Source organism: Chrysemys picta, chromosome 3 (genome assembly GCF_011386835.1).
Source record: "Chrysemys picta bellii isolate R12L10 chromosome 3, ASM1138683v2, whole genome shotgun sequence".
Taxonomy (NCBI): domain Eukaryota; kingdom Metazoa; phylum Chordata; order Testudines; family Emydidae; genus Chrysemys; species Chrysemys picta.
Window position 1 is genome coordinate 23354010 of NC_088793.1, and position 24010 is coordinate 23378019.

The window sequence follows — 24010 nt, forward strand, 5'->3', positions numbered from 1 at the left end:
GATTAGTGGAGTCAGAGTTTCAAAATTATGACAAAAAGTGAAAAAAGGTGACAATTTTAATGGCTGGAAAATGAGAAAAGTCAGATATACAAAATAGTTAATATTTCCTTATAGAACTCTGTTAGTCATGTGAATATATTCAAACCCCCAAAGATTCCATGATTTACTATTGAGACATCACTTCAGTGTGTACTGCAACCTGTATCTGAGTGCAGTGCTCTTGACTTTCTCTCTCCAGTTCAGGAGAAACCTTGAACTCTTCAGTTGAACCCAGTTGAAAAGACTACCTCTATGGTTATCTACTTGTTAATGACCCTTGCTACGGGAAGTCCAGGAGCTGTTCTTCTTTTCTACGCAGGAAGGGTTCCCTGAAAAACTGTTCTATGCACTATAAGCAAAGGGTTTGGTGGGGAGGGTTCTTTGTTATGCTTTTGTATTTTTTTCTATCTGCACGCGTGTGGGACTCACCCCTGCAGTGCCTCCTGCTGGTCATCTCGGGAATTAGCTCTTCTAGCCTCTGGAGCATCCTCTGCAGCCCGGTGTCCCGCTGCCGCGGGCCCCAGTGACCCTTTACCTTGGGGCTGCCCCCCTGGCAATACCCACGTGCTCTGTCTCTGGGTCTCCCCTCTCTGGGGAACCCCCAACCCTCTAATCCCCACCTTGCCTCAGTCTGGGCTGCCAGTCATCACCAAGCCCCCACTCACTGGGGCAGACTGCAGTGTAAAAGCCACTCATCATAGGCAAGGGGGGTTCAGACCTGCTGCCTTCCTGTGCCTCCCCGTACCTCTATGGGCCTTGGACCAGGCCCTGCAGCCTGGGGAGTTGCCAGCCTGGAGCTCCACTGCTCCTCTGGCCTTTCCCCAGTCCTGCTTCACTCCAGTACCCTTTAGGACTCAGGCAGCTAGGTCCATCTCCCTCCTCAGCTAGAGGGAGACTCTTGCTCCTGGCCCACTGCCCTCTTATAAGGGCCCACCCTTATTAAGCCAGCCACAGCTATGGCTACTTTCCAATCAGCCCAGCCTTTCCCCTGCCACAGCCCTCTCCCAGGGCTGTTTTAAGCCCTTCAGGGCAGAAGCAGGATAATCACCCCACTACACTATCCTATTTTCAGTGGAATGATGACCCTGCCCAGGGGTTGTGACAGCAACCTTATTACCGAGACTGATAAGCCTGGGAAGTCATCCTCCTTGTCTAATAGTTTCCAATGCCATTTCTCATAATGAAAGAGTTGGCAAGTCTGGAGCAAGTACTCAGCATTGTAGGGTGAGGGTACAGGGAACCGCGGAGGTCAGCAAAATCATGTTTCTTGCAGTTATTAGCAGTGATGGTATTTGCTCATGATTCTAGTTTTGTTTTAAGTTCTAGGAGATTGTATTCTAGGAGATTGTAATGTGCACAGCTGCACATTACTGAAGAGACATGCATTACCTGTGAGAGACATTTTTCTAGTTCATAAATGACTGACTTCCAACACTCTTAGATCTGGTAGCATCACTTTTCATGAATCAGTGCTGGTTTCTGGTCTGCATGCTTCAAATGTGACCAAGGGTTAATGGCCTTACATTTATAATTTACGTAAGCAGATCACCTTAAACAAGTACTATGTTCATATGTAAAGGTTAACTGACAGCCCTGGGCAGCAGCAATTCGATCGCCTCCAAATGCAAGTGTACTACAGGCCTGGGCTAGAAGGACCACATTTAAGATGATAAAGCTGGTTTGATTTCTATGGCCCATTCAGTATTTGGGCACGGCCTACCTCCTCAATGATGAGTAAAGTGCCCAGTAATGGTGGTAGTTTTTGTGGGAAGTTAATTATGTGTTTAAAAATATGAAGGTTGTGACATAAACATACATAAACAGTCTGAAATAAAACCAAATTATTTTTCTATGAAACATTAACTTGACCTCCCACCCTCTAACTTCTCCTAAGAGGAAGAGGGGTAACATTTTCAAAAACTCTTGAATGATCAAGGAGCCTACGTCCCATTGACTTTCAATGAAGCTTAGCCATCTAAGGGCCAGGTTTTCAAAGGTATTTAGGCATCTAAAGACACAGATAGTCACCTAGTAGGCTTTTCAAAAATGTCTAGGCCCCTGGGGAGTTAGGACCCTAACAATGTTCATTGGGGGTTAGGATCCTAAATACTTTTGAGAACCTGAGCCTGTGACTATGCTGCTATTGAAAAATGGGGATTGGGCTCCTAAGTCACTTGGACACTTTTGAAGATTTCTCCTGAAGTGTCTTCAATGACTGTTCCTAGGACAACAGGGTGTATTACATGATTTAGCAGTGAATAGTTATACACAGTAGTTATGTGTGGGGCTTGTTAGGGGGTGAATGGAAATCGCTCTAATTTTATCTAGCCCTGGAAGGCTACCAAGATGCAAAGTATTGAGGAAAATGAGAAGATATACATTAAAGACTAAGGGAGGGTAGACTGTTCTCTACAAAGGACAAAAGCAAGACAAAGGCCAAAAACAATGAAAATTATAAATTTTGCCCTGATCCTTAGTGGAATGTAGTAAGGAATGACTATGTAAAGGTTACAGAAAGCGGGTGGGAGTCAGAACTACTGGGCTCCAGTTCTGGCTGTACCACTTACTCACTGTGTCACCTTTGGGAAGACACTTAGGTCAAAATTTTCAAAATTGGCCTCTGATTTTGGATGCATTAATTTTTAGATGCCCATCTTGAGACACTGTGGCCCTGATTTTCAGAGGTGCTGAACATCAGTACCTTCCATTGTATATAAATCACATTTTGATTGTTCCACAGTTCCGAATATCAGGTCCAGGATATCTCAGGTTAGGCTCCCAAATCCTGAAGCACCCAAAAAGAGGGTCACTTTTGTTGGCCTTAACTTGTCTGTGCACTCAATTATTCCTGTCAAATGGCAACATATTCTTTAAAGAGGTGTCATGAAGCTTAATTAATGTTTTTAAAGGATTTTCAAAAGTTAAAATGATTATTGTAATAAATACAGTAACAATACATTTGGCTGAATTTTCTAGGTCCAGAATCTTTTTTTATCTACAGTTTTATCAATTGAAAAATGCTGGTAGATTTAAGTACATAATTTATCAAAATGTGGTTATTTGTTTTTATGCCTTCATTATCTAACACAATTATGGAAAATTTCTTTACTTTGATTTTACTTCTTTTTATCCCATGCCCTTTGCTCCCTGACCTCTTCCTGAGCTCTGCTGAGGTCAGCTCGGACAGAACTCAGAATTGGGATATTTGGCTTTACCTAAGAAAATATTCTTCATAATAATAATATAATATGACAACTGTAATTACTTGTATTCCACTCATAAAAAATATATCTGAATCCCATCTCTGAATGCATTAATCACTGAAAAAAAAACCTTAGAACTAAAACAAATAATTGAAGTCAGACATTGGCTTAAATGTCCATAGTTGCTGAGAACGCACTTTGTACTGATATCAGTATAAATTCAAGATAGGATATTAAAGATGGGCAAAGCCCATACTTACTGATACCACTCTATGCTATCTCCTGTGTGTAATACAAGAAAAAACTGTTAATTACCGTACTTCATTCCATGGCAGACTTTGATACTAACTAAGCATTAGACAAGATAGACAGTTGCAAGATAATGCACAGTAGACAGAACTAAACTGCTCAGTAGAAAGATCTAGGTGTTATTTAGGACATCTCATTGTAGATGTTTGCCCAGTGTGTAGCAATGGTTTAAAACATGAGTTAAGATCTTAGTTTGCATTAAACAGAGTTTAAAGAATAATGTATAGAATGTATTACTGCCCCCTTGACTAAGCAACAGATGAAATGCAGGGCTTTACAGATCAGCTTTCCATTTGGAAAAGAAATCAGTGACACAGTCAGATATTTTCTTAGTGTAATTTGTTTATTTTCAAAATGTACCCCAGTCTTGTTTCCCTGGGCAGCAGGCGGAACCAATTGCACATGGACTGTACCCTTTTTTTCAGGTAAGGAACCATAACTTTCTCCCACAAAGCAGCTATTCTGAGCCTCTGCCTCTCTCCAAGGGCTTGTACAGAATCTCAGCCAAACACCGACTGCTCCTTCTGAGGGACCATGCCAAACTTGGTGTGCTGACTGCATAACACAAAGTTTTGTTCCACCCCTCAGTCGCTGAGTTTGAAACCTAGGCACCCCTGTCAGGGCCACATTCTCCCTTTGGAACATATGGTCTTGGTGTGCCAGCCTCCTCCTTTATATCCAGCTGTTCTACACTACCAAAGGGCCTGAGCTGCTCCTGTTGGCCACAATGGGTGTGCTAAAGCCCCCTCCCTTCCCTTTAAAAACGTCTGTGATGACCTTTGCATCCAAGCTTCTTAATAGTGGACCATTAATACCTCCTTCATTCCACTATTACAATATCATTAAAAAGGGAACATATTCTAATGTCACACCAGTCAATGCTACCTTCCACCTTGAATATTTTATTCACTTTGGAGCTCATTTCAGAGAAGACAGAGGGGAAGAGAAAATTCCAAAAAGCAAAAACAAAACTGAGCGGAGACATGGGAAGGTAGATCCTCCATATGGGGAGATTTTAAAAGATTAGGACTATTTTATTTACAGAGGAGATAATGGACGGTAAAGAGAGGGGAACAAGTAGTGAAGTTAAATAGTCAATAGGTATGTAATAATAAGAGTAGCTCAAGTGGTTGAGGCTTGTGCTTTGGTACCAAAAGTACTGGGCTCAGTCCAGCAGCTGAGGTTACTTCAAGGTGGTGGCCTGCTGGTGTTGAATTCCTGTTGACCTCAGACATTGGGGATAAACTTTCGCTAATGAGGAGTGTACCAAAGATTCTCCAACATGAAAAAAATGCAACAGACTGTAGAATAGTTTTCAACTTCTATGGTGAGTGCAAAACCCAATTGCCTGTGTCCATAAAACTAGACAAAGGCCTGAAAAATACAAATAAGGAGACAATCCTTAGTTACAGGGAATGAATCAGTGGTTGTGTAACAGGGCCAAGAGTTTTTAAAAATAGGTGCCTAAAGTTAGGCTCCCAAGTTTATATTTAGAGATCAAAATAAGTGACCTGATTTTCTAAAGTGCTGACGGAACTTGTTGACTTTTGCTGTCGCTTGCTGGTACAGATTATTGAGGAAATGCCGGGTAATGTGTCAGTAAGTTTGTAGCCGGGGCAGGAATATGAGAGAAAAGTCTGGCTACCTCAGTGATGGCCCCACTATTGAGAAACTGCTTGGCAGTCTGCATCGGAGAAAAGTCACAGAGGGGTCCAATGGGTGTGGCTTTCATCCTACTTCTAGGGATCAATGGGTTGGGTGATCCATATGTGGCATCATACAGTGGCTGAAATTCACCTCTGTGCAGGAACCATTCAGCCTTCACTGCAGATCATAATATGAGGCTTCCAGAAAAGGAGTCTGAATTCTAGGCCTTCTGTACTGGGGTGAATAGGTTTACTCATATTAAGTGATATAGTAGGCAAGCAGAATTGCCAGCAAGAGATCTCTATGGAGCATATACAGAGGCCAGCGACACATGCAGGGAGGCCTGATTGTGTCTGGTTGCAGCCGTGCCACCAATTTGCAATCCTGAGCTCCAAGTGTCACACCAAATTAGGCTGCTCCTGAATCTCTTTGTCTAGTCCACTCCTCATGCTACAAATATCAGTTATATATTGGCATTCCTTTGCATCATAAAGTGTATGTTTTCCTGTTTGCGGTGAGATGATGCCAATTTCCCCAAACATGCCAGAAGTAGGCTCTACAGATTTTAAAAGACAGGTTCTCAATTTATATCCAAAGAAGGAACACGCCCAGTTGTGCATCAGTTATTACAGCTGATTTCAATGTTTGTTAGTTGCGGTATCGTAATTATCTTAATCATACAGTTGTTGCAGGACTCAAAGTACATTTATTTTTATATATGGAAAACACCCTTGGATTAGTAACCCAAGTGAAAATAAAGTATGATGGTTACATTCTACAACAGTTGCTCAGGTAAAGCTTCCACTGAAGTCAGTGGGAGTTCTATTTGTGTAAGATCTTACACGCACTAGTAGCCTCATATATCAAATTAGATTTCTAGCAAAGACTATGGAGTAGATTTTCAAAGGGGCACTTAGGAACCTAACTCTTGTTTGTGTCTTCGAAAGCCTACTCCTATATCTTCTTGTGTGTTTGTCCATTGCCTGGCACAATGGTGCATCTACTGCTGATAAATGGGTGCAGGACTGATCTAAATATTTATGTATCTTATTAGTTGAACAATATGTTATTCTGCATTATTTAGCAGTCAGCCTTTGAAATGAGATATGATTCTAATTTGAGATACAGCATTCCTCAGATCATTTGGGGTAATATTATAGAAACGACCACAACTTTTCTAAGAAAAACTATCATATGATGTTGCAATAAGGGGTTTCACCTTTCAGGTTAATGTTTGACATTAGGTATAAATGTAAACTAGAAACTAGTCAAACAGAAAGATCTCTGTGTAAAGAATCCATGGATCTATTGTACAGCTGAGAACAAAGGAATAATCACCCTATGTTTTCAGCAATCTCCTAATTAATTCACTGCATAGTAGTACCATTTTACCAAAAACTGCAACGCTAATATGAAGGAAACATTAAGCCTGTTTCTTACCCTATTCCAAAATAATTCCTTACCAAAGAGTTTAGTCATCAGAAAAAGTCAACAGCTACTTTCACAACTTAAGTCTTAAATAATTAGAGTTCAATATTTATCTTAATACTAACCCCTGAAAAAAGCACATATCAAAATGAATAACTGAAATGTTAACTACTGAATCTGTAAGCTGACCTCCCATTCCAAGATTAATTTTCTATCCCATTGGAAAAGTATCAAGTTCTCCTTCTATAACTATCAAACATTCCCTTCTCGCATGTCAAGGACCTGACTCTGTTCTCACCCTCAGGTAAATCATATGTAATTCCAATTATGTCACTAGAAAACAAGTATATGAGAAGTAGAGAATTGCTGTTTTTTCCAATAGAAATAAACTCAAACTCTCTTAGAACCATGTCTTATGAATTCAAAGAAAAAAATTAGAATTACAGGAACATAAAAATTGCCATGCAGGAACAGAGTAGTGGTTCCTCTAACCCAGTATCCTGTCTCTAACAGTTAGCAATGCCAGCTGCTTCAGAGAAGGATGCAAGAAGCCCTTAAGAAGGCCATAATAGAAAAACCTTCCTCATCCCCATTTGTCTCTTGTTCATGAAAATGTATATTTTTTCCAAACATTGGATGTCTTCATTATCCCAGTAAACGTCCAGTCCCCTTTTTTTTTCTAATTCTGTCATTCTCTTGGCCTTAATAATATCTTGTGGTAACTAGTTCAAGAGGCCAATTGGGCATCATGTTTCATTTTTTCAGTTTCAAATTTACTGCCAATTTTCAGTTTCATTGAATGGCCCTTCATTTTCATAGTGTGAGAAAGGGTGAATAGAAGTGCCTGATGTTTTCTCTATATTATTAATTTTTGTGTGTGCCTTTATCCTGCCCCCTCCTCTTTGATTCCTTTCTAACACAAATAGTCCCAATCTTGTTCATCTCTCTTGACTGGATGTTTTTCCATGCCTCTGACCATTTTTATTGCTTGTCTCTCAATTCCCTTTATTTCTGCAATGTTTGTTTTGAGACAGGATAACAGGAATTGAACGTGATATCCCAGATGACGACATCCAAAGAAGATAGAACTAGGCTGTTCTAGGTGGTGGCAGATGACAGAACAAGGAGTAATGGTCTCAAGTTGCAGTGGGGGAGGTTTAGGCTGGATATTAGGAAAAACTTTTTCACTAGAAGGGTGGTGAAGCACTGGAATGGGTTACCTAGAGAGGAGGTGGAATCTCCATCCTTAGAGGTTTTTAAGGCCCGGCTTGACAAAGCCCTGGCTGGGATGATTTAGTTGGTGTTGGTCCTCTTTTGAGCAGGGGATTGGAGTAATATTTTATGATTCTATATTGTTGGTTTTTATTAATATAATGCCATTATAGTATCATCTGTGCTATCTTCCATCACACTGCACACTAAACAGAGGTCTTCACTGAACTGTTCAGACACAGATATAAACATGTATGTTTACTGAGTTTTTATAGTTAATTTAGAACCCAGTAAAATGTATGAGAAATTCAGATTATTCCTTCCTATTTGCATATCCTTGCATGTGTCACCAGTGAATTTCATTTGCCACTATGCTGTCCATACACTTTGCTGTATTAGGTCTCTCTGAAATTCCTCACAGCTTTGCCTAGAGAGATTCAGAGCAGGCGCTGGCAAAGGAGTGCTGTGCCAGCTCTATTCCTCCTAGCATCCCCCTACAAAGGGATGATCCTCCTGTGGCTAGTGTAAGTGGTTTTAAAGCAGCTCTGTGCTGGTGGAGCAGCACAAAGTTGCCCTAAAACAGGGGAATACCAGGCCCTCAATATTTATTCTCTTTGATGCTCTACTTAATCTGAAATAAAGGAAGTGGCCCAGTGCAGGTTGGACCTAGGACTGAGGAAGTTCAAAGGTGGCTTAAAGTCACTTTTGCACTTTCCCCCTTGGTCCAGAGTCAGGAATGGGATTAGGAGATCAGGGAAGTTTTGAGGGTGAGTGATGGAAAGTAAACAGTTAGACCCACATTAAAAACATAAAACACTAACAATTTTCTGTGTGTAAAACTTTAAGCACATAAAAGTTTTCCATGTGGATAAAAGCCTCCACTTCTACCTCCTCCATTTCCCTCCGACATCCATGATCCCCACAGCCCTCTCCAGCGTGAGTAGGGCATACTCACCTTCCCTGGGCTGTGTGCCATTCACCAACAGCAAGGATGGTCTTAGCCTAGGAGTCACTGCACTCAGTCTAAACCCCTGAAGGAGTTGCTGTGCTGGCGTTAGGCTCTCATCACATCAGAGCGCAGGAGTGGGGTCACAGTTGGGAGAAGAGCTCCATGGAGAGCAGAATTCTGAGGCACTCTGAAGGCAAGTACAATTATCTTGTACTTAATGCAGAATACGAAACCATTTACTGGAAGCAGGTGCTCTGGTGAGAGCAGCTGGAGTGGAAAACGCCCCTAGCAATGGAACTCTGGATAGGATGGAACTGGTGAAATACAAATGAACAGGAGGAGGAGACTACAGTACTGTGGAACCTATGCAGGATTTTGCAAGATCTTAGATATTGGATGAGAAGGTAAGGGAGGAGTCAAAAGTGACACCAAACTTGTAAGCCTCGGTGACAAGGAGGTCTGTAGCATTGTGCTGTAGCAGAGAAAGGCAGTAGGGAGAAGAGGAGAGGGCATGGGTTGAAAGATGAAAAGCTTTGATAAATGTACCAGCAAAATATCCAAGAGGAGATACTGGACAAAGGAAAATGAGACAAAGGGTGGGCGAAAGTTCTAGTGTGAAGAGGTAAATTTGGGAGAGGTGATAGCTGAGCCCAATGAACTGAATGACAACAGACAGCGAGTCAGTTTAGAAAGTGAACTGGGGCTGGCGATGGAGGAAAAAACAGAATTTAGAAACACAATTATCTATTTACCTATGCAAATATAGGATTTTGCAAGTGAAAAATGGATAACCTTGCAAATTTAATGGGCACAGTTAAAGAGCTAAGAAACTGGCTCCATAAATCTCAGACGTGCTGATCTTGCTGATGTTGTTATCAAGAAAAAAGTATCCGGCTAGATCCTCACAAGCATAGCCCCATCAGTTCACTCCAGCAGAGAATCTGTCAGGGTTCCTATTTCTCTAAAAATAACTCAGTGTTTTTCAACAAGGCAAGATAAGTTTTATGTTACATGATAATCCATTTATTCTTCAAATTTGAAATGCCTGGAGCAACATAATTCTGAAAGTTTTGGCTCTTTCCTACTTGACACGGTGTGGATTTATGTCCTTCACTACTAAATAAATATGTAGGTGCTCTGTTTACCTTTAGTAAACCTTCTTTTCAAAGAACTGAAAAAGGATGAACTGATGGAAGGTTTGTTCCTGTTACTAAATAACATCTGAACAACAGAATGCTCTCTTTTCTTGTCTGACAGCCCTAGTTGTTATCAGAAGATAAACTCTAATTATGTCGTTTATGGCTTATCTTAATTTAAAAAGTTAGTTCAGTTGAAGAAAGACCATTGTAATGAATTGCTGTGCTGTAGACAGACTGAGATATAAAAAAATCATCCACACTCCATCATAACATGAACTAGAATGCTGCTTCTGCAGCTCAAAAACAATGGTATCTACCTCTTGAGCTAACGGAGTTCTGGCTTTTCTGACAATAAGATTAGGTTTCTGTGATCTTTGTAGGTCAGACACTAAGGATGAGATTTTCAAAAGACCTCAGAGCCTGATTTTCCAAGCACTCGGGATCCAAAATTCAAGCCAGATTTTCAAAATAGCTCAGCACCATTGTGAAAATCAGGCCATATATTGTGATGCCTAAACAGGAGCTGAGCTGTTTTGACCATCTAGCTCTACACGATATCATCATACACACATGCAAAGTGGGTAAACAACAGCATGTTTGTTTTCATCATCATTCTTTCTGATGATACAAAGGAGCGTGTCTTTGCAAGAACAGCATGGATTTTCCAACATCAGCTAAAACAAACTAATATCAGAGATGGGGCTGAACCTAACCCTCAAATTTGGAAACACCTGGGCTTGTGGGAAAGTGTGTATCCAGAAATGATCATGAGCACGTGCGGTGGACAAATAAAGACATTGCCATTCCAGATGCCATATGCTTACAATACAGCTCCAGAAATAGTTTCCAAGTGAGATACCAATCTTATTTTTCTGAATAAAGGGGCCTCTCTCATATTGGGTGAGAGTCTGAAGGACAGTAGTCCACAAACCAATTGCATTATTGTTTCATCTATACAATTCTTGTAGCTAGCGGTGTTGATTTCAGAAACTGCTTTTTTCCAAATGTATTCAAATTACATAGAGAGTTGGTTCATTCTAATTGGATGACTGCTGCTTCCAGGGGTGAAAGTAGGCCGGTAGGGGCTGGTATGGCGTACTAGTAAGAAGTGGCTGCCGGTACCAGCCCGTACGCAGCTGACATTAAAGCGCTTTTAACGTCACTGCCCTTTTTGCCCCACCCCCATGCCAACCTCCCTCCCCCAAGCCAAATCCACCCTTCCCCCCATCGGCAGCCTTGCCGGTGTGTGTGTGTGTCCCAGGAGCAGCTGGAGCAGCTGTCCCAGAGACCAGCGATTTAAAAGGACCTGGAGCTCCCAGCCGCCACTGCTCCTACAGCGGCAGCAGCCAGAGCCCCGGGCCCTTTTAAATCGCCGCTGGATCCCCAGTTGGCATAGGCCAGGCAGTGCGGATGGGCTGGCTGGGGTACGCTAACTCCAGGCCCGCCCCTTCCACCTGAGGCCCCGCCCCTTCCAGCTCGGCCCCTGTACCGGTAAGTCTTCTATGTTACTTTCACCCCTGGCTGCTTCTTTATCCAAATTAGTTTCAGTGGGCTAACTCAATTTGTCTAATGCCAGGGATCAAACTCATTTTGTGGAGAGGGACAAATCCAATTTTATTATGGTCCATGGCCTCAGATAAATTTAAAACTACAGATTTCCTTTGACCCACAGCAGATGGCAGGGAAGTGCAACTGTAAGGTAATAGAGGGCCACAACATCCATTAAAACCCTTTGGCAGGCCAGGGGCTGTGACATGCGGGAGGGAGGTCAAATCCTGACCATAGGTGGTATGATGTGGGGAGAGTCCTGCCCCTAGGAGGTTGGAGGCCCAGGGGTGGGGGAGCAGTTGGAGAAGGAACCTGCCTGCCCTCATTCTGTAGAGCTGGTTCCCATCCTCTGGCGCTGGGCGCAGATTCCTACTCCATCCTGTTTGCTCTTGCCACAGCATCACATGACACACACATCCACACACAGGCAAGGCCCTCCCCCATCCCCTTCTAGGCCTTAGCACCACCAGGTTGCTTGCCCCATGCTGAGCTGTGGTGGGTAATACAATGATCTGAAAGGTCAGATGTGGCCCTCAGGCTGCCCAGTTACTCCTCCCTGTAGTATGGGATTTGGAAAGACTACAGAAGAGATTTTACTAATTAATCTGAAAAGTGACCAGAGCCAGGACATATGTTTTGCCCATTGAGACAGAAAAGAATGGTTGGATTTTCGAAATATGATAAAGAAAGACAACAAGACTTGGTAATAGCCTAGATGAAGGAATCAAAGGAAGAAGAGGGAGGAATCAAAGATGAACCCCAAGTTTGTGAAGCTCAGGAACTATCCAGTATGAGCCATGATTTTGTAAGGGATTGCTCAGTGCAACAAAAATAAATTTACTTATAGGATTTCGGGCTGGGAACTTGCCGTTTTGTTTAGCTGCACCACAATAGAGTGTGGGGTGGAGAATTACTACTAACTATGCAGCAGATAATGGATAGATGGGCATGGCGCCATCCCTAGCAAGGCCACTTTACTACACTTGATTTCTAGAATTCACTAACAAAACACAAATAACTGGTAATCCACACAAACTGGAAAATGCCACTATTGGTTTTTCCTCTCTGAAGTCCAAAATGTGATTTTCAACCCTAAAAACATAATAACCAACAATGAATTTCAGAGTCTTTTGCACCTTGCTACTCGTGTAATCACATATTTTATTTCCAGGAGGCTGTGCATAAGAAATATATGCAACAACACTCTACCTTAGACTGATTCCTCACTATTCATTATGTAGCCCAAAACAGCCTCTCACAAGACAGTATTGATAGTTGCATAGATGCATGATTTTTTTTATTCTTTCATAGCATATAGTATCTTGTAAGGTCAAAAGCAGAATATGCAAATTATATTGGTGGCTCACAATATAAACATTGCGTTTTTTTGGCAATTAATTACCAGAAAGTTATTTTAATGATGAAATACATTTCTATAATGAGATGCTCGGTGCAATTAAATTCTTCACTTTCCATAAAGTACCCTATAAAACTCTGATATAATTCAATTTTTACACATTTGGGTTTATGAATAATTCCCCCTCATCCTCAAGTACTTCACTGCAGCTCCATGCCCTAATATCTCTGGGCTACCTTTAAATCCCTACAGCCCTAACTCCCATACTACTCTCTGGGAGTCCCTCACACTGACTCAGCCCCTCTGGGCTATCTTTCCATCTTCTGTATTCTGGGATTGAGCCCTGACTCCCAGGCCACTTCCTTGAAGTACTTACAGACTCTGCTTCAGAGAACCATGAAACCCCCCTCCCCCTTCTTAGCTTCCTATGAGTGCTTCCCCCACACCGAGCTCTCTCAGCCCTTTTATAAGGCCCATTTGGCATCAGCTGACTCCCCACCCTACCCCTCAGGCTGGGAAGCAGCTAATTAATTATAGTGCAGCTGGGGCTGATGGAACAGGGCTGATTACCTCCAGGCCTCCTAGCCCTTAAAGGGACAGGCCACTCTGTTACAGTGTTACTTTGGCAGTCAAAAAAGGCCAGCCCCAACCCCCAGGAGGTTAGAGTCTAATTCAAAACAAGACATATCAAAAGTGTTTAGCAAGCAATAGGCGCTTGATCTAACGCTCAGTGAAGTCAATTGGTAGAGTAGTAAATAATGTTAAGGATAGGTCAGTTATACAAAGCAATCTGAATTAAATGTTATTAATAATAAAATAAAATAATAATGATAATTAATCATAAAAATTATTAACACTTTTCCTCAGTAAATCTCAAAGCACTTTACCAAGAAGGTCAGTACCAATAACTACATTTTACAGATGGGGAAACCGAGGCACAGAGTAGTTAAGTTACTTGCCCAAGGTCACCCAGCAGGCTAGTGACCGAGCCAGCAATAAGACCAGTTTCCTGAGTCCCGTGTCCTGTCCATTAGGCAGCACTGCCAGATAAGCTAAGTTCAGCTGAATAATATGTATTTTAGTACAGCCAAAAGCAAGGTCATACATCTAGGAGCAAAGAATGAAGACCATGCTTTCAGGATGGGAGACAGCATTCAGAAAAGCACTGACTCTGAAAAAGGATTTAGGGGTCATGGTGGATAACCAACTGAACATGAGCTCCCATTGCGAGGTTGTGGCTAAGAGGGTTAATACTGCTTCTCAGATGTATAAGCAGCCTTTACTGAATCGGAATAGAGAAGTGCTATTACCTCTCTATATAGTGTTAGTGAGCCTATTACAGGAATGTTGTGTCCACACTTCAGAAAGGAGGTTGAAAAATTAGAAATGGTTCAGAAAAGAGGTACAAGAAGTATTTGAGGTCTGGAAAACATGTCTTCTAGTGAGAGATTTCAGCAGCTCAATGTTTTTAGCTTATCAAAGATAAGGTTAAGAGATTATTTGTTTCTGGTCTATAAGCACATACATAGGACAAAGATTTCTGATAGCAGATGATTCCTTAATAGAAAAAGACATAAGTAGATCCAGAGGTTGAAAAGTGAATCTAGACAAAGTCAGACTAAACATAGAATGTAAATTTTTGACTGTGAGAGCAGTAAGCCATTGGAACAAATTATCAAGGGATGTGATGGACTCTCCCTGAAATCTTTAAATCAAGCCAATGTCTTTCTAAAAGATGTTTTATAGCTAAACTACAAGAGGCGGGCTTGATGTGGGAATTACTGGGTGAGATTCTATGGCCTGCCTCAAGCAGGAGGTCAGGCTAGATGAGCACAATGGTTTCTTCTGCCCTTAAAATCTGTGAATCAGTGAAAGTTCTTCCATTGACTTTAAAAGGTTTTGGATCAGACTCAAAAGAGAAGGGAAGATGATGGTAACAAAAAATAGATCAAGCGGGTCTATTTCACAATTTGATGGTTCAAAATCAGCTGAATGTTATTTTTAAAAAAATAATCTCTCTCAACATAGCCATCATTGGTTGGATAATCTTTTGTAGGCATCACAACAGAAAGGGGTCTTTAGGAAGGATTTGAAGGAGGAGAAGGTAGTGGCCTTACAAATAAAGTCACTTTGACATGGTGAGTTCTTCGGTCACCTTCTAATGTTCATAACTGAAGTATTAATCATAAGGCCATATGAAAAGACATCTCCTGCAGTAAACAAATATCAAGGGATCGCTAATAAGGTTATGGCACATTTTAGATGAGTTACCACAATGAAAATGTATGTTATTGGTGCCTCTCACTTTATTCACAGGCATATTACATGCTACAAAATGCTGCAGTTTCCTGATGTGTAATGTTTCGCTGTATATAAAGGCTGGATATAATTAATAGAATTTAATGATTAAATACATTCTAATGACCCGATATTAAAAACACTGCTTGGCTGTATGCAGCCTGTTTTAGACACTAGAATCTATGACGCCCCTAGTCTTTTTCAAGAACTTTTGATTGACACTAATTTCTAGGATACTTGTCTTTCTTTAAATATATTTTTTAAAAGTCATATGATTTGTGGTTCTGGTTAAATAAACTGGATTACTGAATCAGCCAAATACTTAAGCACATGAGTAACTTTAAGCCCAGGAGCAAGCCCCACGATTCAGTAAGACTATTCACATGACTAAAGTCAACAACCTTCTTGAATCGGGGCCTAAGTCCTCAGTTTAGCTAGGAATCTCTCTAGAGGGTGAAAGGACAGTTTGCTTCCCATGGCCCTTTGATCCTTGGCCTCTGCAAAGTATGAAAGTAGTGCTAGTTACAGTAATGTTTTTTTATGCTGTCAATTTCTGTCCTCTAGGAACTGAACTGAGACTAGTATTCACTAAGGTTGCTTGTAAAAAGGAAACCTTTAAGCGAAAGGTTATTAATATCATTACTACTACCTTAACTCCCTGGTGTCAAGTATCTGGGGGTAGCCGTGTTAGTCTGTATCCACAAAAACAACAAGGAGTCCGGTGGCACCTTAAAGACTAACAGATTTATTTAGGCATAAGCTTTCATGGGTAAAAAACCCCTTTTTCAGATGCATGGAGTGAAAATGACAGATGCAGACATTATATAACTACCTGCTCCCTGATTCCGCAAAGAGTAGAGCATAGTAGGTAGCACTTCATCATCCAGTAATGACAAAAGATACAGGAATTTATGATCTGTTCTATATTTTGTTTAAAGTTCAGTCTCCACCTAGCATTGAAATCTGCTCTCTATCTCTTAATGTTTCATTCATTATGACTATGATTTCTGGTAATGCCACGTAGAAGATAATAGTTTTTCTTCTTCTCTTCCATATATTTCATCAATAACTTAGCAAAAAAAAAAAAAGTCTCTCTGCCTGTTATCTAAGATAAAAAACAACAACAGCTGAACCAAGAGTGTAAAATATTTTAATGCAGATGTTCCCCAACTATGGTCTGTGATCTCCAGCTGGCTACATGGTGCTAGCACCTCCTTCTTGTTTCTAATGGTTAAATTACATTAAAAGGTATCTAAAATTTCCTGATATTACTGTTCCCTGTAAGTTATATGGCCCAGGAACGTTATATGAGCATGACGGTGAGGGGGGATGGGCCAGTCATTAGGGCACTAGTCTAGGTCTTGGGAGACAGGGATTCAATAAAGTGTTGTAGCATTTTGTAGCATATATTGTTGTGAGGTTACAATGGGATACTGGCCCATGACTAGGACTCCTAGGTGCTCTGGTAATTCTAACTACCACTATTAATAATAATGCAAGTGTGTCACATACATGCTTCTGGTTTGAGGCGAACTATTGAGGGCAAATTTGGCCCTCATTTATACTAATCCAACCCATTGTCTAAACAATCTGCCCTGATTTACAACTGGAATCCTCACTGAAGAAAATGAGGTTATACAGCAGAATTTATTAACAATCCTGTTAATGGGCGGCAATCCAGAGAGTTTTCACTCTTCCAGAGCTGTGCTCACCTGTAGTGCTAAGTGGAGTAAAAAGTAAAAAGATCTATATGTGTCATTAAAATCAGACATGACTGAATACACAGAACACACATTCACCTCTACCTTGATATAACGCTGTCCTCGGGAGCCAAAATCTTACCTCATTATAGGTGAAACCGCGTTATATTGAACTTGCTTTGATCCACCAGAGTGTGCAGCCCTGCCCGCCTGGAGCACTGCTTTACCACGTTATATCCAAATTTGTGTGATATCGGGTCACGTTATATCGAGGTAGAGGTGTAGTTGCTTTTCTGATAGTCACATTTCAAAGTAAAAAGAGTGCAACAGGCCAGTCTGTGTTTTGGAGCAGCAATGATCACAATGGGCTCTTTGGAAAACAAAAATGCTTTTCTCCAATACTTTGGTGGATCTGATGGGTACTAGACAAAGTCAGCAATGGATACAGAAGTATGTAAGAAAAGCTGTTCTTGTGGCGTTTTCAACCCAAATCACGGAAGGTCTGTTCTTATGAGATTTCTGGTCTGACCAAAATGGCTTGCCCATCCAAGTGCCTTTAGATGAAATCCTAACCCCAGAGATGTCAAAGAAAGGCTGGGCTCCCTGGCTGAACTATATCTGCCATGATGCAGTACCTACCTTCTGGTTGAACTGACACTGTACGTCATGTGAGTTAAGTGAACATGGTGTATCATGGGAGATTAATCTAGCAACAGAGCCTACCCCACAGAGAAGAGTCAAGTCATGAGGTACCTGAATTACAACTCCCAGGAAGCACCCTGGCAGTTTAGGGGAACCCAAATTACTGTTGATCCAAGCTAAAAATAAATGCTTTGATTTGGTTCAAGAAAACAAAAATAAATATTTTGATTTGGAAATGTCACAACTTCATTGTGGTCAGAAATGTCAAAATCAAAATCAAATATTTTGACATTACTGAATTGAACTTTTGGAAACTTTCCATTCTGAAAAAAAAATTGCTTTTCATATTGATTTGGGAATTTTTCCCCAAATATTGGAATTCCCTATGGGATGGAAATCCTGATTTTTGACCAGCTCTAATATGCACTTAAATGTTCATGAATACTGTACAGTTTTGAATTTCCTTCATTTAGTTCTCTGAATAATAATGATAATTTCTTATCCTTATCTCTCATTTCTTTGTTGTTGTTACCAAACAAGGAGATGAACTCTAAAAAGCTGGGCTAACTGAAACCAGCAAGAATACTGAATTTTCTAATCCCAACATTTGATATGGCTTGTCGTGCTTGGATATTACCAGCCTGTCTGAAATGCATCTGCTTTTGAGCAAGGTCTGAAGCAAATTTTGGCCCTATAAAGGGCATCCTTAATATTAATTGTTCTGCCTCTTCTGGCCACATGACAGCATGTTCATATTAAGTAAAGAGAAGATGCCCAACTTGCACAACAATCTAATTACAGTCATGTATAAGTACCATTCAAGCCTCTCAGCCTCGATACTAATTCAAAGTTCTGTAGTGCTAGCTTTTCCCAGCAGTAATTTCCATGATTTACTTTATTTCTTGCTAAAAGGAGGAAATCCCTTTTTGTTGGAATATTATCTTCTGCTGTTAAAACTCAGTTAAAGAAAGAAAAATGCAATTGAAGCGGCACAATCATTTACCACAGATAAATGTTCAGTCTGCTGCATTCTGGTGCCTCAGCAGCCCGGCCTGAGCCTTCTGCAGAATTGCAAAGAGGATCCAGGACTCTCACCTTTGGACCTTTTGCAATTTGCTCTGAACTTTCTAACCTATTTGGCTCAGCTGCTTGCGACAGACTATATAAATGCAGGTCCAAGTGAGAAGGCTCATTCTCTCCCTGAAACGTGGGTAGAGGAGGTGAAGGGAGAAAGGAGAAGAACTGAGGGGACAGCAGCAGTAGGGTCCGGTGCTCACCATGGGCCCTCCGCAGCTCTGGCTGCTGCTGCTGTTGCTGCTCAGCAGTGATGTTCTCACTCGTAAGTAGCAATTGATACGTCAGGGCTTTTTGCTGCTTTATGGGCAAATCTATTAAACTATCAGGGAGGGAAAAATCGGTGGGACTATGAATCACAGAATCAGAGAAGCCAAGGATGGGAAATACATAATCTGTTCCCTTTTTGTGATGGGAGTGTGTCCTAATAGCAGGATCCATATTGAATCCATACAAGGAAAAGTTGGAAATTTCACCGTTTCTCTGGCTTATTTTTAATTTATTTTACAAGTGTGGTGGTATCATCAGCCTTTATTTTTGCCTAGCTGCTTTTCTTTACAGTGATCATTGCTCACCTGCAAGGAGACGTTGTATAGTATCCTGCAGATTTAGTGTGGGTGTTGCTAATACTTTTTACTGCAAGTGGGATGGGATATGAGTGATAAAACATGATGTGTCTGGTAGGAGGCACTGTATGTGAAATAGCGATTTGTATTAAAAGATGACAGTAGCTCTGTAGTAATTTTGATTCAGTTCAGTAAAGATACACCTGGTATAATTTGGGGGGGGGGAAAGAATGTGGTGTGGTGGAGTTTTACGATAACTCCCTCCTGGCCTAGGAGTGTCTGTTTAGATTGTTCAATGGTACCCTAGTTTGTAAAATGTTTCGGGATCCTTCAGGAGGATAGAACTATGGGTCCAATCCTTCACCATTGAAATAAATGGGTGTTTAGCAGGATCTGGTCCTATATGCAGGTAATGATAATATTCACCACCAATGTGCCTTTATTGACTTCACCGGAGTTACACTAAGGATGTAGTTAGTCCTATACATTGTTACTAGTATTGTTATTGTTATTAGATTTCATGAAATAAGTTACTTTTTTCCTAATACAAAACAATATGAATCTGATCAGTTAAGTCAAAGAAAAGACTGTGGGCTTTGAATCAGGGCACATGAAAGAATAAAGTCTCAGTATTCAAACTAACCTTAAGTGAATGCATAGCTTTATGCAATCCAAATATTGCTTAAATTAAACACATTTTTCAACAAATATATTTACCTCTGTTATCAATACAGCCGACTCTTACTTATCTACTTTTCGCCAGTCCACAAATTTTATAATTCAGACACAAAAACGGAGGTCTTCCCCTGCTTCTTAGTCAAGATTTAATAGCAGAGAGCTGTGCAGAGGTCTCATATAGCAAAGCTATCATTATTTTTACAAAGAAATATTACTGCAGTACAATTATTAGTCTACTATTTAATATTTTCATAATTTCATAATTTAAAACCAACCTATAATTTTCAGTGTTGTAAAGAAAGTATATTCTGTGATGCATTTGGTCTGTTTGTCATCTATCAACTGTACTACTTCCCCCATCACAATGCTTTTTTATTATCATGTTGTACATTTAGTGCATTTTACACCATTAATATCAAGCAGCATTTTGCCACTGAGTTCAGTGATCTGAGGATCGGGCCCTTGCTTGCTAATTCACAAATTCAGTCATTTGCAGTGTTTTTTTAATGCTCAACTTCACCATTTAAGTAGATGGAATTTTGTCTTTTACCTCAGTGTTTGCAGAACTAAGCCCTTAGTTGTTAGTACAAATTAGTGAGGCCCCACTGTGTCTGCATAGCCATCTCTGGACTGTGACGCAGAATGTACATATGTATTTCTATTTTATTTGTTTGATATTAATAATTTGTAAAAGTTGTATTTTATGCTTTGCTTTTTTACAGAAGATGGGCCTGAAAATGGAAATCCAGCTTGCTCAAGTAAGGGTTCTCCCTTTGTATTCCTTTTGCTCTACTATTGTTTTAACTGACTACACCTCCCAAAGTTGAGGTTTTTGGTTTTTTGTTTTCCATTTCCATATATATCCCTTCGTTTAAAACAGATGTTTACTCAGGCAAAACTCCTGTTGACTTCAGGAACTAGAAGGTATCAGGGACTTAGCCCTATGAATTTTAAGATTTTTCATCAGCCTGAATAGCAGTGATTGTGGCTCTGAGTTTTAAAAAAACTTTCCATAAAGAAATATCACATTTATTTGCTTGGTTGATTTTCAAGGTCTCTTATTTTGGAAGTCCCCTTTCTCTAACTTTGAAGATTTAACAAGGAAATCGTATGCATTTCATTTCAATGTACACTGGTAATCTCACTCCTGATTTACTCCTTTCAGTTATTGCTACACCCAGGTATTTGGCTCAAATAGCTAACTAAATACCTACAGAATATGTCAATAACTCTATCAGCTGGGATAATAATTTATTAAACCAACCTAGTCAAGAAACAGGAAATGCTGACTTTATGCACAACCTTTGTAATGAACCCTGGTTGGCCTTGACAGCTTGCTTGGATACAGAATGTTCTTCTGGAGGGTCAGTGTCCCATGAGTTGTTTTGATCTTTATCCTTGATGAGCTTTTGCTTTTTCTTATTTGACACTATAGCACCATCTACAGGCGATCAGGATTAATTCATCCATCTGAACCGATTCAGAGATTTTTTTCTGGGTTTTGCTGTCAATTTCTCAACTTTCTTTTTATTTACTATTTTCATCAGTATTTATTCCTTTTATTACAGATAAGCTTCATGTTAAACACTGGAAATGAAGCAGTAGTTGAAGGGAAATTATGTCTCCTAGAATTAGTACAACAGATATCAGTCTTGTGAGAATTGATGAAAGTATACAAACAATTATAGTATGGTAGAGTCTAAGGTAGTTTGGATAGCCTTCAAACTGTTTGTATGATTGTAATTAATATAATTGGCCAATCAGATTAGTTAAATAATTGAGGATGAAGAGAACTATATCATATTAAGTATTTATTGCTATCATATTCATATTTATTCATAATTAAATCAGTGGTGTCTGAAATAAAATACTTGACATCAAGGGGAAACTAGATAAGGCTTACAGACTCTGGAAATCCAAGGAATACCCATTTGTTCATGTTCTCTGTGTATATCTATCTTCCTACTGTATTTTCCACTGCGTGCATCCGATGAAGTGGGTTTTAGCCCACAAAAGTTTATGCCCAAATAAATGTGTTAGTCTCTAAGGTGCCACAAGTACTCCTTGTTCTTTTTTTAAGGGAAAAAACAGGATACTAACAGCAAAATTCTACTCTCATTTACAACCCCAGTGATGTCAGAGTAAAATCTCGGCCAGATCCTTAGCTGGTGTAAACTGGCACAGATTGACTTCAACAGATCTATGCTAATTTACATCAGCTGAGGATTTGGCTCTCTGATTTGAAATTATTCAGTTCGCACTTCCATTGCTTAGTCTGTCTCATATATTCCTCTTCTAAGATGCATAGCTTCCTTTTAAGATCTCTCTCTTTTCCCCTTTAAAGCGTAATTCTTGTACCAAAATATAAAGAAAGCAGTCAAACTCCTACCAGATTCGATTGAGACATTCCCTGCTGACATGATAAAATGTGTTACAGGAGCGCGGCTGAGAATATAATACACTTCACTGAGCCAAACACAGTGCTGGCATAAAGAGGCAAAACTATTGATTTCACTGGAGTTGTGTGTGCTGACTCCAAGATGAAGTTGACTTTCCTTCCTCCCAAGGAGGATCAGGGTTAGTTTCCAATTCTGCCTGCAGACACAATGGCAGTTATCTGTGAACAGAATTTGGCCCACCATTTCCAGGCCTGCCACTAGAAGATCTCATATCCCTGTGAGACAGTGAACGGAATTCTGCTTTCATTTGCATCTATGTAACCTCATTGATTTTTCATTTGATCTGGAAGCAGAATTCAGTGTGCTGTTTGTGGCAGGGACCATCTTTTTGTTCTGTGTTATACAGCACCTAGTATAATGGGGTCCTGGTCCATGACGAGGGCTCCTAGGTGCTACCACAATACAGATAATAAATAATAATAATAATATTAAAGCTGAATCTCCTTTGCAGGTAGTAGGGACAGATAGGTGAAATCCCCCTGTGTGAAGCGGCCCAGCACAAGGCCTGTGCGCCACTTAAGTCCTCTGAGCTCTTAGGAGAGGCTTCTAAACACATTTCCTCCTGCCTGATATTGTCTCAAGGACTTAAACAGTGCACAGACCTGATCTGGGTCCTGTACACATCAAAAAAAATGTCCACTCACATAAAAAGGAAGAACTCCAGGGAGTCCATGAACTCAGGTGTGAGTTTGACTCAGAAAAGTATCTCATGTTCCCAGAAACTTTTGGACGGGAGGACGGTTCTTTAGATTCTTGCAGAATTACAATTAGGGATTCTGGTTTCGGGGGTTCTTTTTTTCCACTCCAGTTCCACATTTATCTTTGTAAACTTGAATCGTGTGAAATTCGTGGACAAATTGGCTCTTATAGTTGTCTTTGAATTGTGACTGAACAAATTTGAGCTGAACTCTGTTAGCAAGGAAGTAAACACCACTTTTAAAGAAACCCAATACAGACTTTTTAAAAACAATCTAATTAATTGTCTGCATAGAATCATAAAAAGGTGGGGCTGGAAGGGATATTGAGATGCCATTAAGTCCAGCCCCCTGTGCTGAGGCAGGACCAAGTAAACCTAGACCATCCCTGACACATGTTTGTCCAATATGTTCTTAAAAGCTTCCAGTAATGGGGACTGCACAGTCTCCCTTGGAAACCTACTCTAAAACTTAACTACAGATATAGTTAGAAAGATTTTCCTAATATCTATCTTAAATTTTCTTTGCTACAGCTTAAGCACCTTTTTTTCTTTTCCTATCTTCAGTGGACATGGAAAACAATTGATCACAGTCCTCTTTACAACAGCTGTTAGCATATTTTAAGACTATTATCGGGTCCCCCTTCAGTTTTCTTTTCTCAAGACTAAACATGCCCAGTTTTCTTAACCTTTTCTCATAGGTCAGGTTTTTAAAACCTTTTCTTATTTTTATTGCTCTCCCCTGGACTCTCTCCAATTTGTCTACATCATTCTTAAAGTGTGGTGCCCAGAACTGGATACAGCACTCCAGCTGAGGCCTTACCAGTGCTGAGTAGAGCAGGACAGTTACTTCCCATGACTTACATACAACACCCTGGAGCGATGTTGGGATTTTTGAAACTGCATCACATAGTTGACTCATTCAATTTGTGATCTACAGTAACCCCCTGATCCTTTCCAATAGTATTACTGGCCAGCCTGTTATTCCCCATTTTGTACATGTGCACTGTATAGTACTTTGCACTTGTCTTTATTGAATTTCATCTTACTGACTTCAGACCAATTCTC

At 40.3% G+C, this 24010-nt stretch overlaps 2 protein-coding genes across 3 annotated transcripts in view; one reads left to right on the forward strand and one right to left on the reverse strand.

Moving 5' to 3' along the window:
- Positions 1-24010, reverse strand: part of TDRD15 (tudor domain containing 15) — a 74040-nt gene that overhangs the window by 41012 nt on the left and 9018 nt on the right. The window contains exon 1 of one of the 2 annotated variants that reach the window (XM_065587600.1): positions 18475-18565. The exons of the other annotated variant lie outside the window; for it this stretch is intronic. The gene's annotated coding sequence lies outside the window, so the exon portion shown is untranslated. Of the gene's footprint in view, positions 1-18474; positions 18566-24010 lie in introns of those variants that run through there. 2 annotated transcript variants of the gene reach the window in all.
- Positions 18652-24010, forward strand: part of APOB (apolipoprotein B) — a 46170-nt gene continuing 40811 nt past the window's right edge. The window contains exons 1-2 of the mRNA XM_005297326.4: positions 18652-18810; positions 20512-20547. Of these exons, the coding sequence (XP_005297383.2) occupies positions 18750-18810; positions 20512-20547 (97 nt within the window). The 5' untranslated portion in view covers positions 18652-18749. The remainder of the gene's footprint in view (positions 18811-20511; positions 20548-24010) is intronic.